This window comes from Strix uralensis, chromosome 2 (assembly GCF_047716275.1).
Source record: "Strix uralensis isolate ZFMK-TIS-50842 chromosome 2, bStrUra1, whole genome shotgun sequence".
NCBI lineage: Eukaryota > Metazoa > Chordata > Aves > Strigiformes > Strigidae > Strix > Strix uralensis.
This window is the reverse complement of record NC_133973.1, coordinates 55,295,542-55,315,445: the sequence shown is the minus strand read 5'-3', so window position 1 is coordinate 55,315,445 and position 19,904 is coordinate 55,295,542. Positions and strand designations below refer to the sequence as shown.

Here is a 19,904-nt window from a genome sequence, read left to right as displayed (position 1 = left end):
AGCTGCAGGCCCCACCCTCACCCCGTCCCTCCAGGCACCACCGCGCAGATCCAGCTGGGGACGGGCGAAGGAGGTCCTGCTCAGAAGTTACTATTCTGGGGGGTTCTGAAGAGAAAATCTTTCTGGCATTTTCACTTCTCTCTATTGCATTAGAGATTAGGGTGGGGGGAATAATTCCCACCTATATCTCCTAAAATATTATTATTAGTGCATAACCCTGTTGCTTGCACAGTGGCTTTAGAGAAACATTTTCCAAAAAGTGCAATTATACTGAAGGTTTTGGAACGAAGGTAAAGAAAACAGATTTTGCAATGAACACTTCTTTTATTCCCCACCTAATAGGATGGGAATTTTTAACTACTCAAACCAAAACCTTCCATGCTCATTTTCAGCTTGCAGTCATCTATTCAGTGGTTTTTTACAGCTGAGTAAAATCATCATCATGATGTATTTCATTTTCTAAGTTGAAAAAAATGGAACTACACACTTCCTGTTGAGAATGCGATAATTTGGGTAACGGGACCTTTTAAAGTTACAATATTACAAATAGTTATTTCCTTTTCACCCAATAAAATATGGGGGTTTTCCACCTCCTCAAGCACACTTGCTTTGCCACAGCTATGGTGAAGCCCCAGAGAATCCTTCGCTTCCTAAAAACTGAACAAGTCCTTTTCCAATAAAGACTAAATAGGAAGCAAACAACTCAATCCTTTATGAACAACACTATTTTATGATAAAACTAAACTGCATGGCCATTAGGATGCATGCCTGCAATTAAGAGGGGAAATATGATCAAAATTAAGTATGTGCAGTTTCTGTTAAAATATAGATTAAAATCATTTATACTTGTCATTGCTGATAGTTATAACTAAGTTAGTCTTTGTGTAACTCCTTGAAAATAGAAACTCTGAAACCAGAAGGTATCAGGTCAGATGGCAACTGACACACAATGCCAAAAATTCACAGTGAGGTCGCTGACCCGCCGCAGAAGCCCCGCTTCTGGTGCAGCACAGCCTGCCCCTCAGTCCCAGCACCGCGGCTGCTGGGACGATGACCGCGATGGACGACACTTGTGCCCAACTGAGGGCTCCTGGAGAGGGGTGGCCTGGCCACCTGCCCAGCCTGGCCACGGGAAACCGGCACAGAGATGCGGATGCTCGCTCGTCCTGACAACACTGGCCTCAGACCTTACCAAAACTGTTCTCTTACAACAGAATCACATGTTGCTGGGTTTTTTTCTAATGCAAAGGTGACTTTTTCTTTTAAAGTACACTCACACATATGCCTCCGTTACTCTAAAAATCAGGCCTCACCAATAAGACAGACACCTCCAAAATACAAGACCATGCTTTGTTAGTGTATGCACCCATTTCTTAAATGTATGAAAGATACTTACCCAGGTTCAAATGGCAAGTAAACAACAATTTGTCAGAGAACAGTGCTGTAACATCACACGAAACCGCACTGAATCAAATTTAACTATAAATTACATCACTATACTGCAATCATGTTATTAGTAATATAATGCACCCCAAGAAAAAGGTTTGACTATTTAAAAATGCTAGATACACACCAAATTAGGAAAAAAATTGTACTTTTGAATTTGCAGTCTGAAGATGTGCTGTGCTACATGGTTTGACGACGTACAGATCTGAAAAAAAATGCCCCAAGCATCCAACACCTTTGTGTGGATTCTGTGAAGCAGGGAGACCCACTTACCTTTGCAGATCAGAGACCATGCTCCGAGTCTTGGACTCAGCCACGAAACTCTGCACAGGAAATCTTACGTATCCTACACTTTTTGATGTTCCTTATCAAGTTATAAGTGGACAAGCAGCCAACTTATCCTTAATTAGTGTGAGCATCTAAAGGTCATTAGCCACTGTCTCACTGGAGGTTTTTTGTCACTGATACGGCAACTCCCACACAGTTCTTTGAAATCATGAGTTTTCAACTATCTTAAAATTCAAGCATCAAGATGAGATATTGCTAAGAGTAACTTCTGATCACACGATTTAAGAATAATAGTCCATTTTTGAAAACTGCTAAAAATCTTCGCTGCCTCTTGCAACATTAGCCAGCATCGTGCCCGAAGTCACCACCCAAGCGCTGACACTCCACCCCAACTGGCAGACGCTGACAACTTTTATACCCTAAGCTAAGAGGAGGATGCAAGGGCTCGTTCAGCGTGAGAGGCAGCCTTTGCCCTTAGAAACTACTTTTCATAATCTTGTCTGTCATGGTGCCTGGTTTGTCTTTGGATCCCAGATTGCTGTGTAAGGTAATGATTTTTCAAGGACTTCTGCATCCCACTGAAACAGTGGGGCTGTCTTTGTTGATAGATCTAGTTTATACTGATATTTATAATAAGTACATCTTAAATGGTAATGGAAATAAATGGAAAAGGCTGCCTTCTGACCCCAACCCAAACGCTCCAGGAGGCACTACTGAACAGTTAAGCGGGAAACCTCATCGCCACAAACAGGATGGAGAATTTCTTCAAACAAAAAATGTCGTCTTCTCCTGCTACAAAGGGCTGTGCATAACCAACGGGCCGAGCAATCGCTATCAAGAAACAATGCCACATTCTTTGAATACATTCGTCCACATGGTATGGTATCTGCAGCCCAACATCGACGACATCCAAGTTAAACGAATAAATATTTGCATTGCAAAGTTGGATTTGTCTTGGAATACGATCGCTCCTCATGTGGTTTTGACACATGTGCGTTGTCAAATAAATCACAGCTCCCTGGGTGTGCACATTAAAAATGATTTGTCTATCTTGTTAGAAGCCATCGCATACTTCAGTTTACGAGGTGTGAAACTGGGAGGGGAAGGTTTTACATGCCCGGGACAACTATATATGGAGCCCGTCGAGGGAACGTCCGCCCCACCGCGGCCGCGGGCGCCCGCGCCCGGCGCTACCGCCCCGCCCGCTTCCCACGGCGGCCTCGACGGCACGCCAGCCGCGTCCCAGGACACCGGCACACGCGTGGGGCCGCCCCACGCACCCACCGCCGAGGGGGAGCGCGGGCGGCGGCCCCGGGGGCTGCCCCGTCCCGGCGGCCGCGGGGCTCCGAGGGCGGCGGGGGGGCCCGTCCCCCGGCGCGGGCGGGCCTACCTCGGATTTCCACACGACGTAGGCGGCGGGGCGAGGCCCGGGCGGCGAGGGCTGCCCCTTCCTCTGCTGCAGCCAGCGCCGGGGCGAGGAGAAGATGCTGTTGGCGGAGCCGGCGGGGCCGCTCAGCGCCGAGGCCGAGGGGGTGCGCGCCAGGAAGGGCAGCTCCCAGCCGGGGCTCCGCTTCCCGCGGGGGCTCTCCTCGTCGAAGAGGGCGCTGCCGGGGGGCGACCGCTCCAGCGGGGTGCTGGGGGTGGAGAAAGAGGCGCCGGGGGGCGGCGGGGCGCCCCGGGGACTGCGGCGCTCCCCCGGGGGGCTGCCGGCCGCCCGCGGCCGCGGCGCCCGGCCCGCGCCCTCGTCGTCCTCCCGGCCGCCGCCGATGATGGCGGGGTCGAGGCTGCGCGTCTGGCGGAGCCTCCGCTTGGAGAGGCTCTTGGCGGCGGCGGGGGCGGCGGCGGCGGCCGGGGAGGAGCAGGAGAAGACGCTGCTCAGCAGGCTCTGCGCCGACATCGCGGCGGCCGCTGCCCCGGGCACGGCGGGGGCGGCCGGGGGTCCCGAGCTCTCGCTGCCTCTGCCTCCGGCCCCCGCCGCGGCGGCGCGGAGCGGCGCGGAGCGGCGCGGCTCTCGGGGCGTCCCCCGCGCCCCGGCTCAGCCCCCGGCGGCGCGGCCCGACGGCAGCACCGGGGGGCTCATGGCGGCGGCCGGCGCTGGGGCTGCTACGGGGCTGCCGCCGCCGCCGCGGTCACTTTGCTGGGAGGGAGAGGGAGGGAAAGGGAAAAAGAAAAAAAAAAAAAAAAAGTTGCGAGAGAAAAGGGGAGGGAAGGAGGCAGCAGCGGAGCTTTTATCTCGGCTCGCCGCTGCCTGCCAGAGTCACTCCCCCCTCGGCCGCGATGCGCACGGGAGCCGCTCGCCGCCCCCCCCCCGCCCCGTCGGGTCCCCGGGTGGCCGGGCCCGCCTGCCTCCCCCCGCGAGGCGGGCAGGGCCGCTCCCGGTGTCGCCCGCAGCCCGGCGGCGCCGCGGGGCGTCCACGTCGGGGGCGCGGCGGGCGAGAGCCCCGCCGGGCTGCCGCACCGGCTCAGTGCGGTGGCGCTTTGGGGAGGGATCGAGTAGCGAGGGACGGCTGTTTTTCGGAGCGACCGTTCCGGAGGCGCAGCCGGGGAAAGCCCCGGACTGAGCCAGCCGAGCCCAGCGCCGCATCCCCGTCCCGCCGGTGAGCGGCGGGGACGCGCTGGGCTGCTGGTTGTGGGACCCCCGTATCCCCCCGCCCCCCGGCCGTGTCGGGGAGGGCTGGTGTCTTCAGGGAATACTTGCAGGGCTAGGCAGGGTGCTTGCAGTGTACAGCACTCATCTGCAGGGCTACCGGGCCTTCAGCAGAGCTCGACCAGCAGTTATGTTCTGGCCCAAGTCTCTCTCTCTATCCTGTGACAGTCTGAGAAGATGGTCTTACGTATTTAACCACAACAAACACCTACTTTGAGGGCACACCCTGCGACTCCTGCCTGACAGCCTGTGCAGAACAACCCCCACAGGCAGCATGGACAATCCAAGACCTGTAACTGTTCTGCTGGGTAGGTGACGGCAGCAGAAAAAAGGAGCGGGGCCAACGAAGCTAAGCCTCTTCAGGACAAAGAGCTAGCCTTGCTTGATCCTCTGTAGACTTTTCTCTGCTCGCTCCCCAAGTCTAGACAAGGAAACCTTCATCAGGAGAAAGGAACAAACTTGGGAAAGCCAAAACCGTAAGGAAACGCAAGAACAGAAAGCACGCAGAGGACGAACACCACCGAGCCCTGCGAAGGCTGCCAGCCAGCCAGCTCCTTTCCCACCTGGAGTGAAGAAGACAGACCCTCAGCCACAGGATCCGACTCCTGCCCCCCTCTTCCAGCTGGGAATACCGAGTCCTCCCCTCACTGGAAGCAGTTCAACCGTGACGCTTGTAGGGTTGTTTCTGGAGGCCCCGCACCATCGCTTGCTTACTGTTTCAACTTTATTAAGCTGCAGCTAACCATTAGCTTCATGAGTGAGTTCAGATTTGTCGCTCTTTTGTCAGTGAGGAATACAGCCTTACATATTTCGAAATGAAAAGCAAAACACACAAACCCAAATCCTGTGTTGCTTCCAGACCTACACTTCTATTTATGGAGGGAGTGGAAGATGCCAAAGGACTGACTGGCTGAGAGCTGCAGTGCAAGTCTTGAATGTCCCCTGTCCCAGGTGAAATCACCGTTAGACTAGTGATTCCACGGGGCCTATGCATCCTTCTTTTGACCGGAGAAACCATCAGCTCCACAGTCTCCCCAAAAGTATCGGAGACAACTCTTAAAATGCCTTAGAAAAAGACTGGCTACTTTGGGGGGAAAAGAACAAACAAACAAACAAAACAAAAACAAAACGCTCAAGCACAAGGCAAGGGTTATTTTCTCCTTACACTGCATTTTCTCCTCAGACCCTAGCGAACAGTTGTGTTATCCTCCCAGGCATCCTGGAGCCTGTGCAGGTCAGCACTCCGTGGCAGCATTTTCTAGTTTCATCAATAGAGGGAGTAGACAGTTCTTTCCTTTGTGGCATTACTTAAGGTTCATAAAGAGAAACAGCACACTAGCCCATCCACTTTCAAAGGGAGGTGTTCTGGTTTTATGTAATGTTTCCAAATGGGATTTTTTCCTCCATTTTTTGTGTCTGAAAAGGAGCTTTTCCCCCTTATTTTAATAAACTGTTCTGTTGCCTCATTCCAAAGCCTGCTAGTTCCTCCACAGCTAAGGTTGCAGCTGTTTCTGTTTAAAGCTTCATTTTGCCTCCTCATTAATGCCTTCAATAAGGTCTCATGCTTGGGACTGAAAAGAAGGTCTGAAGCATAAAACAATGATCCGAGTTTGTTTCTGCGGTTCTGTGCCCATGCTAGGAATTTGGTTGAGACATGTCTGCAGTACAGATATACAGACGTGTGGCTCCAAGTACTCACTTTTTTTGTCCTCTACAAATGTATCGTGGGAACATGAAGGGACAAGAAGACATGAAGAAAAAGGCAAGGGGGAAATTCAGAGTCGTAAGGAGCTCATCACATGAGGAGCCGAGGGGACAATCACGCCTGCCTCCAAAATCCACTGGCAACAGTTCCTGCCGTTCTCTGTGAGGTGTGTTGCCCGCAGTGAAGAGCTGATACTCTTGGGCACAGCCAGTTGCCAGTGGACAAACCTTCAAGTGCAGACTCAGATCCTTACACACCGCACACACAACCTCTGAAAGGAGACGGAAACGATCAGATAAGTGCAATGTTAGGAGCATACATCAGTTTAAAAGTAACTAAATGAAGTGGGAGCAAAGCATTCTTATTTCCACCTTCTTCAGCTCAGGTATTACTATTGCCCAGCTGGTTTTCTCCATGAGTGCTGTCATGAAAAATGGGAGGATGGGTTTCATGAGACAGAGACTTGGATAATCATCACAGCCACCATTCAGTGAGCAAAGCCAGCATATGCATAGAGAGGCTTCGTGTAGACAGCTTCAATACCTGTCTTCGTTGCTGTCTGTATCTTCCGGGGCCAACAGCAATATAAGCACTTACTGATTATTTTTTAAGTTGCTGTTTATTATCACTACTAACTGCATCGTTGTGAGACCTGGCAGCACACCCATGCAGCTCGTCTCCAGGGCTCTGGTGGGCACTGTACAAGCATGGAACAAAAAGTCCTAGTTTTTGCACTAACCTCCAGCCAAAAGATACCAGTGGTGTAGTGAGACAGTACTAGTTGATCCGATATTGGTTATTAGCCCTTCTCTTCTGAAGCAAAGCTGTTTCTGTAACTGCTGCCCATAAGGTTGCAATATCAGTCAAGGAATTGGATGGTCTTTCCTGGAGCTGGGAGTAGCAGTACTGGCAGTAGATGTGCTGACTGCTGGAGTTGGAAAGGCTTTTCTAACAGTTTGCACTGTCATTTTTTTTTTTTTTGCAGAGAAAGCTTAAATCCAGTGAGGATGTTTATTCTTTGTTCTGTCTCACTACCTGTCACTGCCTTATGCAGTAGTCAGCTTACTCACTGCAACATGAAAGATCTCAACTTTTCAAGTCTGTATTTCTGAAAGTGAGCAGTAGTGATGTGGATCAATAATGCAATAAAAATTCAGAAATATTTTGAGATTAATGCATTTGACAATTATGACTTTCTGGTCATCAGTTTTATTCTGATGTATCTTCAGTTTTAGCACACAGAGTAGGAGTACAGAAGCATTCCCTGGGCATACAGGCATGGTACTTGGGAAGCCAAAGCTCAGCTCTTGGTGTAACAGGCAAGGGGTGTCAAGGGCAATGAGCAGTTTCTACCACCACAGCAGCAGTGAAAGAATATAAAAAAGGGTGTGGAACCTCTGCTGAAAGCAGCAGGTGACTTGGTGTCAACGAGCAGAGACCAGGCTGAGTACTCAGTGCTGCCTTTGCCCTGATCTTCACCAACAGAGTCTGCCAGCCCTTTGTGTCTCAAGGAGAAGAGAATCTGTCAGTAGTGGAAAAGGACTGAGTCAAGGATCCTCTCTTGAGGAATCCCAACCCTTGCAAGTCTGGGGAACCAGCCAGGTGCTTAGAAGGCTGGCCAATGTCACTGCAATGCCACTTTTTATCTTTGAAAGGTCACGGAGATTTGGAGAGGTACCTAATGGCTGAAAGAGGCTAAATGTTGCACCTTACCTTCCAAAAGAGCAAGGGCAATCCAAGGAGCTACAGGCTGGTGAGCTTCACTTTAGGAAAACCACAAAAGCAAGTTCTCTTGGAAAGCTATTTCTGGGCATGCAGAGGAGAAAAAAGGTGACTGGAAAGATGCAGCATGGATTTACCAAGGGTAAATCATGCCTGACCAACCTGATCACCTGCTTTGATCCATGGATGATGGGAGAGCAGTGGATAGGAGGGTTTTGGCATGTTCTCCCACAGCTTCCTTGTTGTTATAATTAGATGAGAGAAAAACTGATTGGATCATAGTGATTCATGGTTTATAATGTACCTGGAAACTGGTTGCAAGTGAAGTTCTTCAGAAGTCTATCTTGAGACCTGTCCTGTTTAATATCCATATCAGTAGCCTAGAGGAGGAGACAGAGTGCACTCTCATCCAGTTTGTGGACAACATTAAATTAAGGTGTACAGTCAACACACTCCAGGATGGGGCTGCCATTCAGAGGGGCCTAGATAGACCAAATGAATGGGAAACCTTACAAAAGACAGCAAGGACACATGCCCTTGGTGTGGACTAACCCTCTGTATTTCTGTGGGCTAGGCACTGACAGGTTGGATTGCAGCTCTGATGGGAAGGACCCAGGTGGCCAACAGACCAAACATGAGCCAGCAGAGAGCCCTGGCAGGGGTGAAGGCTAACAGCATCCTGGGGGGCATCAACAGAAGTGTGGTCAATAGACCAAGGGAAGTGATTATTGCCTTTTACACAGCATTCAGTAGACCTCATCTGGAGTACTGCATCTAGTTTGGGTGCCTCCAATTAAGGAGGACCCTGAAAAACTTCAGGAAGTCCCTTGGAGGGCCACCAAGACAGCTGGGAGCTGGAACATTTGCCCTGTGAGGAGATGCCAGGAAAGCTGGACTTGTTCAGCCTGGGGAAGGGAAAACTGGTAGCAGCCTTCCAGTACCTGCAAGGGAGGTTTCCTCCAACTTCAGTGACTCTGCAGTTCTAACCAAATACGAATTTTGGGTTGAAGTCAAGAAAATTTTCAGAGATTTCATATAAATGTGTTATCACCCACCACCCTGCTTGCTGCATGGACACATTTTAGAGAAATTATGGTGTTACTATACTTCTAACAATCTCTGGTGTTATTAATGCCTCATTAATCTGGGATTAGGAGGAGATACTGGACAGAATTTAAAGTCAAAATGTTTAAAAGCTCATCAGAGTTGCACTTGTTTTCCTAGCATTTAAAAAAATAATTGTTTATCGAAGTATGAGTCTATTCATCTCAAGAATTAAGTAAAGTCTATTTTGTTCAGACTTCTGAAAATAAAATCTCTGAAAATAAGGGTGAATTAGAAAATAAGGCCATTTTGCTACTCTTATTATTTCTTCAGAATTTATTAAGCATAAGGAAAGCAAAGTCACTCTTTAACCTTACTTTTTTCCTACAGAAGGATTCCTAATTTTGTAATTCCTGGGATTTGATTTTTTGGACAAAAAGACTTTTAGTTAAATTTTAGCTCTTGCAGTTTTTCTGTGAAGACAGAAGACCTGTTACGTTTTTTACAGAGCTTTTGACTATATTACCGTGGAAGTGATCTATAGGCATTTCAGCACAGCATTCAGAGCTGCTCCTCCAGAGGAGAAAGTGCTACACAAGCGTTTGTGGAAGCGGCTGGGGAGAGGGTGCATAACTTAAGTCCACACGAGGAACCAGCACCCAGCTTTGGCTTCTGCGGTGTTTGACCTTCACCTCGGTGGTGACCAAGTACTGCGAGGGCCTGGTCCTGTTTCTACAGAGGCCACCGTGTTTTGGCAGTGACCTCGGTAAGACGTGTGTGGCTGTGCCATAGAGAGTGTTTTGACGTGACTAGGAAGGAAATTGCCCATGAGGCTGCATCTCCAGTAAAGTTCCCCTGTTCCCCTGATTCTTACCTGGCATGGGACACTGCAGGTGATCACTGAGACACCTTGAGTTTTGGCAAGTGTTTTCCCAGATTGGCTACTCAGTGCTTAGCTAGGATAGCCAAATCTGGGTGAAAAAAAAAAAAAAGCCATTTTCTAGAAAGAGAAAAATTATGCTGATTTATGTGGAAAGGGAAAAGTGATGGAATGTTGTTATTCCTCAAAATGTTTGGTGTACTGAAGCAATAACAGTGACTGCTACTATACACCTACTATACAGCAGTGTATGTATATAGTTGTATATAGCCTGTATATATACACTATATAGTGTATATCTGACTCCATATATAATTTTTTATATATATAGTGTATAGGTACATACACTATATATAAAATTATATGTATATAACGTATATGTATATATACACTATGTATGTATATATGTACGTGTGTGTGTATACATACATGTATATATAGCTACACTATATAGTCATATATATATTTTTTGAATACATGGAGTGAGAGACTGTATATGTTTCATGCTCCGAGCCCAGCGGTTCCGTGCCGAACGGTACAAACCCATGCGCATCCCGGGGCCGCTTCACCCCCGTCGCTCAGCGCGGGCCGCCCGCCGAGACGTGCCCGCTGAGCATGCCGGCGCCCAGCACCGGGCCCCCACGCCGGCCCGTGTCGCTCGGGGCCGGGCCGGGCCGGGCCGGGCCGGGCCGGGGCGAGCGGGGCACGCAGAGCCGCGGGGGGGCAGGCCCCGCCCCACCCCGCCCGGCCCCGCCCCGTCGGGCCGTAGCCCCGCCCCCCGCCGCGCCCCCTGCCCGGAGCCGCCGCGCCGATGCCACGTGGGAGGCGGCGGAGCCGCCGTCGGCGCCGGGCCGGAACCGCGGCCCCCCTGACGCTGGGGACGGCCCTCGCCGGGCGCCGGGAGGAGGGGAGGTCGCGGAGCCCCCGGGACCGCGGCGGGATCGCCGAGACCCGATGGGTGCTCGGCGCGGTGGCGCCCGGCTCGCGGCTCGGCCTCCCGGGCCTAGAGGCGCTGGCGGCGGCGGCCGGGCCTAGGGGCGGCTCCCCGCCCTGGGCGGCGCCCTCGCTGCTCCAGGTGCCGGCGGCGGCCCAGCCGGCCCCGCGGCGGGAGGGCAGCGACCTGCCCGCCGGCGCGCCGGCCGCCCTGGCCGTGCTGCGCCTCCAGCCCGGCGCCGAAGGCTCGGCGCGGGCGGCGGCGGCGGCGGCGGGGGCCGCGCCGCGCCTGCGGACCGTCTACGTGAACCCGCGCTGGCTGGAGCGGCAGGCCGCGCTGGGGGCGGCGGCGGCGGCGGCGGCGGCGGCCAGCCCCTGCGCCGAGGCGGCGGCGGCGGCGGCGGCGAGCGGCGCGGCCGGGGGCCCGGCGGCGGCGGCGGCGGCCGCGGCGGCGGGGCAGGGCGAGGCGGCGGCGGCGGAGGCGGCGGCCACCCCCTACGTGGGGCTACGGCGGCCGCTGGGCTACCAGCTGGCCAAGGCCACCAAGGAGCGGATCTGGCGGGGGGAGTTCATTGACCTCTTTTCCTTGCTCCACACAGAGCTGGCCCCCGAGCACGGCCCGCGCCCGGGGGACACGCTGGACCAGTGGGTCTCGGCCTTCCTGGTGTACGCCAGTGTGCTGTGTGAGAAGCACCCGGCGCGCTGCGGGGCCATGTTCAAGTACCTGGACACCATCCGCAAGCTGCACGCCACTTACGGGGGCACCTCGTGGATGAGCTACGACGAGGACTTTCGGCGGCGGGCGGCCAAGGACCCCACCCTGCCCTGGGGCGACGTCGACCTCGACCTCTGGATGAAGTGGATGGCGCCCCTCAAGTCCCTCGTCAGCCGGCAGCCGCGTGCTGAGGGCGAGGCGCAGGCCCCACCGGCCCCGCCAGCCCCGCCGCCGGCCCAGAGCCCCGAGCAGGAGGAGAAAGGCCAGGTGTGACGGGCCGGCGGCGGCGCGTTTCCCCGCTCCCCTGGCCGGGCACGGTGCCCTCTCGGAGGGGAGGAGGGGAAGGGGGCAGTTGGGGTGTCCCCCGGGTCGGTCAGCGGCTCCCCTGTCTTGGCACTGACCCTTCGCTCATGCTCGCCCGAGGGCCGCGGTGTCACCTGGCGAGGCGTGGGACCCCATGGGTGCCCAGCTGGCCACCATGGGAGGCGTGGGCATTGCTGGAGAAAGAACCACGCTCGCAGCAAATAATAGTTTGTAGCATTTATTGCTCTGGCCACCAGAAATTAGGAACCCCACTAATTCCCTCCCTGATTTATAATCGCATTTTCCTTAAGACATTAGAAGAAAGGTGGGGGGGTTTTTTCCCCCCCTCTGAGTTGTCTTTAAAAAATTTAACTTTCTCAGTAATACAGTTATCTGTATGTAAGAAAAAAGAGTACAGACTCTCCTGTTACTATGGGAGCTTGTGGTAGTCTCAGGCTGTGTGGGAGGCCAGAAAAATTGATGTGAATAAAGATAAACTTCAATATGAATGGCCACAGCTTGCCAATTCACTGTGATTTGGAGATATAACCTGGTTTGGGACTCAGTAGATTTAATCCACAAATTGTGGCCTGTTTTGTGGGAGAAGATGGTGGGTGCGATTAGAAGTAGGGAACATTTTGTGTATGTTAAGGTTTTGCTTTCAATATAGGCATCGAGTGTCACTGAATTGGTATAACCCCTGACGTACACAGGCAGATCTACTTTTTCCACTGCCTGAGCTCTGACAGCGAGCTCCAAGGCTACCAAGGGCTGTCTGCCTGTATTAGGGTTGTGCTGCTTCTCTTATACTGGTGGGTGTAGTCTGTCAAATCCCCAGCACAGAAAATGCTGAACACTGAACGCTGAGTTTCATGCCACCTAAATGATGGTAGGGAGATTTTGCAATATTGGCTGTATTTATTACTAAACATTTTTTTTAGAACCGTAGGAAGAACCTTTGTGTTCCTGAAGGGTTTTTGCTAGCTCATCAGGTGCTGTGCTTTCTGGGGATTGCCAGCACAGAGGAATGGCTAAAATTGTTCAACTCTTAGCCTGATCCGGACCCTTTTTCAGGGCACCTGGAAGGGTTTGGTGTGTCGCACCAAGTCCCGACGTTGGTACCTATCCAAAGTGACTCTGGGCTAACCTGTGACAAAGATAGGGAGCAAACACCACACAGTAATATAGATTAACAGGTCCTGGTGCAGGCCTTGTGGCCTTGGAGCCTTCTGTGGTTGGTGCTCTAGGTTTATGCAACTTTTTCTGGTATCTCTGTTTAGATTTCTCCGTTCTCAAGAACAACAGCTCAGTTCTTGTTTTTCTACGGATCTTATGTCAACACCAGATGGGCAATGGCTTGTAGCTTTCATCTCATCCGAGACTGGATCTTCAGCTTGTCACGTTAACCAGACTTGTAACTTCTTCCACAGCAGTCGGTCTGTCAGTGCAGAGCTTTGCACTGTTGTCTGTTGAGGCACCAGAGGTCTCGATCCCTTTTGGTTTTGTGGAAATTTCACAGTTGATTTTTAGCAATGGCATTGGTATTCCCCCCCCCCCCAATTCTGTAAAGAAAAATTAAACGTGTTTATTTTAACTAAATAACTTACAAAAATTTTTAATGTTTGTAAAAACACTAGTGCTTTAGCAGCACAATGAAAAGCAAAAGTAAAAGTTACGCAATTGTTCAGTGTGGGTTCAACCGCCTTTCTGTTATTAGAGCAGTTTTTGCTTGGTAGCACATAGTCTCTTATAGCTGTTTAAAAGAGAAAAATCTCCTTAACTAAAATAATGATTTGAGCAGCTGTTAAATGTAGATGAGGCCTAGGATAAAGCATGAGTTTATCATTGGCAAGGCAGCAGCAAGGAAATGTCGCTCTCATGGAGGTGACCTGTGGGTTTCTCCTGCACCTCCCTAGCTCCTTGCAAGCTCTGATTTTGTTGTGTAAAACTCCTTTGGAGAAATAAGATGTGACCTCACATTTGGGCAAAAGGATCAGAGAATTAAAATGGGAGAGAATAGCCTTTTGTGGGCTTATGGCTTTGGCCGGAACCTAAGCTTTTCCACATTCATGCTGTCAAGAGGAAGAGGAGGTGTTTTACAAAGACCTATTCTTCCAGATTGTTTCAACTGATTTTGTTTTCATAATTTCAAGGGATAGCATTAGGCAGTGTGACTGGATTTCATTTCTCCTTTCAGTTGAAGACTCCTTAAATTTCAGCTTGATGTAGTGCCTATATCTCTGGTTCTGCAGTTCCACAGAAGGTTAACCAGTAAAAACAAAGTCAAGGAAAACAAAGTGTCATGTTTGAAGCTAGCTGTCTTTTTTAAGGCACCCATGGGGGAGCTGTAACTTTGCTCTACACAGAAAGAACAAAGTGAGAAACCCTAGTTTTAGTTTGAGTGCAATAATTGGCGCGTATGTAGGATAGCTGAGATTCATTTCTGCAAATTTATGTCTGTATGTAAAACTTCAGACAATTCTTTTTTTTTTTTTTTCCCCAGACTCCCTGAAAACAGAAGGCCAGTTGGGATGGCAGTCAGACTAAGTGGGTGAGTTTATTTATAAAACTGACTAACTTTGGATCTTAAACATTTGCAGATTTGTTAAATACAGAATTTCTTATTGGTGCCAACAGCCTGACTCCGTTGGTGTTTAAGTGGAGCTCTGGTATTCTAGTGCATTCTTTTACCTCTGCTTCTGTTGCGTTGCAAGCTGTGCTAGAGAAGACATAGGAAATTCATTTTACCCAATCAGCAATTGTAACAATGGACTACAAACCTGCAGAGCAAGCCAGTTTGCTGGAAAACAGGAATTCCTGCAGCGCAGCACTTGTCACAGACTATCCAAAGAGGGCAAAGATTCAGGAAGGTGAATAAATTGAACATTGGTTGAATGAGGTCAGGAACAGTCTCCTGGAGGAGAACCCTGCCCTAAAATACTACTTTGAAAGTATAAACCAATTTAATGTGCAGATTAACCCTTCTCATTTGAGCAAACTTGTGTGCAATCCTGGATCTTTGCAGATCACAACCGGACACTTCAAAAAGCTATGTACTATATTTGTTTAAAAAAAAATAAATCATAACTTTGTCTTGTTACAGCTGTTACTTTTACCATTTCCTTGAGAATCTCTGCAACATAAATGTATATTTGACTTGAAACAGTATCATACACTTGGTATAATAACTCAGGTTGTCAACAGAATTATTCTGTGAGGCTCAGTATCACCTTTCCATTCTTCTCTGAAAAATGCATTAACCATTGCTGTCAGTGCCAGAAATCAGTTATAGCCCAATTGTGCATTCCAAAATTCTTGATCACATATAATAATTGACCTAAATTACTATTCTGGTTTTATCCTCGTAGAATACTTAAGATCCTGAGCATCAGACTAGACGTTTGTAGTCTGGTGTTCATGAAAATCATATTCACTGGTTCACTGTTCAATTGTTTTACATCTCAGTATTTTGTTTCCTTTTCCCTTGCATACTAGGGAGTATGATCATGGTAATACTGTGATCCAGTAACACGCATGATGGTAAGGGTATGCCTTTAGTTGTTTCAGGAAAAAGCTGCCATTATCTGCTCTCCTTTACCTTTCTTGATAGTTTCAATAATACGCATAACATGAAGTGTTTGTAAATTGATATTAAACTGTTTGTGACTTCACCTAAATAAATTTTTATATATAAATGCTGATTTTAATCTTAGCCTTTTTTTCCTTCCTTGTTCTTATATTTGCCACTTCCCCTTTTGTAATCACTCTTTTCCATCACCTGACCTTTTACAAAATTTCTGGTTTTCAGTTATTAAAACACAACTGAATCTTAACTATCAACAGAAAACAAATCAGCCTTTGAAATTTGCTTTCAATATTTTGCATAAAGGCTTGATAATGTTGTAACTGTAGTTGTCATAGCTTATTCATCTTTGCCAGTTGTTGAGACAGTGATAGGTATCAGGCCTTGTTCTATCTGAAAATGAAATAACCGTTGTACTGAAAGACCAGTATTTTAATAGCCTCCAAACTGGGACTCGGATCCAGTGAATGCTCAGATATCTGCATTCAGTACAGTAGGATACAGAGCACTGTATTACAAGATATAAAAATTCCTTTCATTTTTGAGAAGGGGCTTAAGCTCAATGATCAGATCACTGCTGCCATTTTTCCTTTGTCCTGTTTTCTTAAGAAATCAGAAGTTGGTTACTCACTGGTCTATGCTGCGTTTCTTCCCCATCACTGCTACACATGAACCACTGCAGGCATCTCCTCCTGAGGAAATGCTGTAATAGTGGCAGGATTTGGGGGGAGACATGGGAAGGGGGGATGTGGAGCGAGGAAGGATGAGCAGACATTGGTCCCACTGATGAATTGCACAAGTGCGGGTCTTAACCTACTGACTCAGAGCAGAAAAGCAGCAACAGTTCTGTTTTTCTTGTCCCATTTGGGAGCAGCATACCCAGCTGGAGTCTGAAACACTTCCTAATGTTCTTTGCTGAGTCCTTCTGCCAAGAATTTGTTGGGTTTGTTTGTTACTCTCTCCAGCCTTCATACAGTCTGGTGCCCTTCCTGGCACTCTTGTCACCTCCCAGTTTCCTGCTTGCTGCTGGTGCTGGGTTGGACCACCCTGTCTTCTGTGTCTGCTGTAGACAATTGCCAGGGCTCTGCCTTGCTCTCCAGTGGCAGTGGCTGCTTTAAAATTGCTGCCTGCTTTCATAAAGAAATTGCCTTTCAAATTATTAGCAGAGATGTTTTTACGACATGTGGGACTTCCCCCCCCTCTGCCACCCTCCCTTTTTTTTTTTTTCTCCTTCATAAACTTGACCTTCATCACTGTCTTTGAGCCACCCAATAATTTCACTGTGGTACTTGTGCACCCTCACTTCAGGGTTTATTATTGCACGTGTGATTTCCCCCTCATTGCTGTGCTGTAAGCTTCTGCATGAAATTTCCTTGTCCATTAATTTCTCGTTAAATGTGTTGGACTTCAATAGGTTTCTTCAAATTCAAACAGTTAGTTACCGTGTGGGTTTGCGTGGGTGATTAACACCAGATGAATCTTACCTTTACAGCTCCCAATGTTGTCTTGTCCTTGTTGAGTCAGTGTGCTGGCTGTGGTAAAAGGGTGGTGCAGAATTGCATATCTTCTGCTCATCTCTGATTTATGAGATTTCTTTCAGTGATTATAAGCTAAACTTGCTGTCATTTACATGGTATGGCAGGCAGCATGGAGATGCTGAAGATGCCGGCTGTCTGAAAGCAGACATTGAGGATAACCCTTTAACTAAGTGATGCGTGAAGATAGAACACACCGTCGGTGAGAGGCTTAGTGTTGAAATGAACCATGATTCGCTTATTCTTTCAGTAACTGTGATCTGCAGTGGAAATCAGTGGTACACAGGAATTATTTTTTTATATTATTTCTGTAAGTCCTATTACTTAGCATGGGGGAATGTCTTCTTTTCAGTGTTGTTGAAGTTTCTTACACTTTTCTCAAAATCTTGAGCATTTGTACAAAGTCGTAGCAAAGTTTTTCACCAAGACTGATGGAATTTCCAGTTGGGAATACTTGTAAAATGTGTGGGAATTGATTTGTTTGGGAGGACCAGCATCTTACGGGAAAATAACTTTCTGTCAGTTGACTGGACTTAAGTAGCATGTTCTTTTGGGGAGTAATTTCAGTTAAGTTAATTTCTAGGGATTTCTAGCAAGACAGGATTTTTTTTCACAGATGTGCTTTTTCGTGTGCTGGATTTATAAGCAGTGTTATTACAAAGAACAAATTAAAACCAGCGCAATGCGACTGACAGCACAAAATGTGTTGCAACTTAGGGATGAGACTGAAAGACATACATCTTTGAGCAAGCTGACATGACTGGGGAGTTTAGAGTCAAGCTTCAGCAAAAGTAGAGTTAAATAAATGGGATTTCTAACTTCCACCTGGGTGCAGCAGTTTTGGAGCATCTGAAAAAATCTGGTCACATTACTGCTCTTCTGGCCTTACTAGTATAGTGATGTGTCTTTAAAGGTAAGATGACAGCAGAACATTTTGGATGTGTGGTAGCCTGTCACATCTGCAGTTGAGCAAAATTACTACTTCTTAGCTCTGATGAGATCCTGTCAGTTATTCAATGTGGCTTCCAATTCAAGCTTAAACCGTTGCTTTCCCATCTTCCTCTTTCTCCCATCATCTCACCAACTTGTTTTCTTCTTCGTAAAAATCTGGTGAACACAGCAAGCGTGTCTGGAGGGCCAGCTGTGGGATCAGGCAGTGTCTGACCAGACTGTCTGCGTGTACGAAGCCTTTCACCCCCACGTAGGTAGTTCTGCCAAGCTGGTATGCTCTAGCATGAAGAAATTCAGTATGTGTTAAGTGTGGCTGGATGGAGTGCATGTGGGAGACTCCCTGGCTGCCCGTGAGGCTCGTGTGTTTTTGAGAAGCTGGTGGTGTTGGCAACAGGTCTTTCTGTCCACTCCTGTAGTAAAATCAAAACCAAAAGCCCGGAGACTGTTGTAATCATTGAGGGGAGGGATGTGAGTCAGTGCTGTTTGTGGAAACGTTGCCTAGTGAAGTTATCAAACTTTTTTTTTTTTAGGTCCTATGCTTAAGAAGGACTGCAACAATTGATAGTGTCCGTGGGAGTGCTTTTGGCAGTTCTTTCAACAAAGAGATCATGTCCCTGAAAACTTGGCTGGAGAAATTAGAAGGCTAGATCTTACTTTTCCCCTGTTCTTTTGGTACTCAAGTTTGACTTCTATCATGAAGTTCAGTGTGCATTAGTCCAGCCCAATACAGCACATAAGTTTTATCCATATAATTTTCTGGGTCAGGCACTCTTTTTATTTTAATGTGTTTAAGTGTTGGTTTTTCCCCTGGGAATTCTCATAAAAAACAGTTGACATCTTTGCAGTTTGGCAGTTTACTGGGCAATTGGCTAAACGGCAGCTAAGATTTAAAAAGCAGCAACGTGTTTACAATATCTTACATATTTGTAAATTTTAAATATTTCAAGAAGTACTTTTACCTTTTTTGGTGGTTGTTGCTCTTTCTTTACTTTACAGAACACTTTCTTCTGCCCAATGTCTCAGTGCAGCGTTGCTGTGTTAGTATTTCCAGGGCAGCAGGGGAATGTTTACATCCAAACAAAATCTGTTTCCTTTGAATTTTTTTATTGCAAACATTTGTGTCCATAAAATCCTTTCCACAAAACCCAGTCACTGTTTAGCTTAATTTTTTTGGTTCTGTGCAGTCTAAAACTCAGATCACATTCAGTTTTCAGGGTTTTTTTATTTTCTGAACCATGTAATATGAGTATTGTATCTGCACCTACATCAGCGGGTGTAGAAAGTGCCACTTGCAACTTAAAACGGCAGTCCTAATGATCTGAAGTCAGGAATTGCTGTTTAAAAACAAATATGGCTTACTCTCGCTTCAGATACTATAAGTGCCATCTGCATTGCTGATGTTAAAAGTGTCCATAAATGCCCTATATTATCCCAAAATACGAGGCTGCATGAAGTTAGGAGGCTGTACGAAGCCTCAGCCAGTGACTGTGCCTCGTTCTACACAGGCAGTCAGAGGCAGTAAAAGGGCTGGGTGTGCTGGTGTTAGTTGGTGGGGCTCCACGGTTGATATGCTGCAAGACAACATGGTGGGAGAGGACCTGGCCTGTGTGTTCCCTTATAGATGTCCCTGGCATAAACAGAGACAAGACAGCTCCTTGAAATGTACTGCAGACTGAGAATTCATATCTCCTCTGCCTAAACTTTCCACCCTCCGCTTGGGTGTTCTGGCATTTACCTTCCACCATACCTCCCTCATCATCTCTGTTGGTTTTTTCACTCCGTAACAGTCAAATGTCATTCATGCTGGTGTTTGGAAAGAAGAAAGACCACCAGTGCATGCAGGTGGTTCCCTACCGTATATGTATCTCCCATGGATGATCCATGCAATGCTAAGCAGAAGGATTTTTTTTCCCCTTAAAACTGGAATGAAGTTTATACAAGTACTTAACAGAGGTGCTGGGGTTATGAATGTTAGCAGCTCTGAATTCTTGAGAATAAAATAAGGGTCAGTTTGAGATGGGGAAGTCTCTGAGGGTGCCTTTGCTTGGGGCATGCAGGAGTGTGTCTTGCTGCACTTGGTGTGACTTCAGCTGCTGAGGGACTTGAAGCAACAGGCTTCTCAAAGTGCTGTGGGTTGGTAGGAGAAGCATTT

General features: G+C 48.3%; 2 protein-coding genes across 2 annotated transcripts in view; one reads left to right on the top strand and one right to left on the bottom strand.

Annotated features, from left to right (window-relative positions):
- The window catches only part of ARHGAP6 (Rho GTPase activating protein 6), a 332,594-nt gene extending 328,944 nt beyond the window's left edge, over positions 1–3,650 (bottom strand). Inside the window, exon 1 of the mRNA XM_074858816.1 lies at positions 3,125–3,650. Within this exon, the coding sequence (XP_074714917.1) occupies positions 3,125–3,631 (507 nt within the window). The 5' untranslated portion in view covers positions 3,632–3,650. The remainder of the gene's footprint in view (positions 1–3,124) is intronic.
- Positions 3,651–10,543: 6,893 nt separating this feature from the next.
- Positions 10,544–15,378, top strand: LOC141939999 (uncharacterized). The gene is made up of 3 exons (XM_074860771.1): positions 10,544–11,647; positions 14,187–14,234; positions 14,321–15,378. The coding sequence occupies exons 1-2, from the start codon at positions 10,544–10,546 to the stop codon at positions 14,193–14,195; spliced, it is 1,113 nt and encodes a 370-aa protein (XP_074716872.1). The 3' UTR covers positions 14,196–14,234; positions 14,321–15,378.
- Positions 15,379–19,904: the final 4,526 nt, after the last annotated feature.

Excerpts from the sequence above, each read along its gene's own strand:
- LOC141939999 (XM_074860771.1), top strand. The coding sequence starts at position 10,544 with ATGCCACGTGGGAGGCGGCGGAGCCGCCGTCGGCGCCGGGCCGGAACC.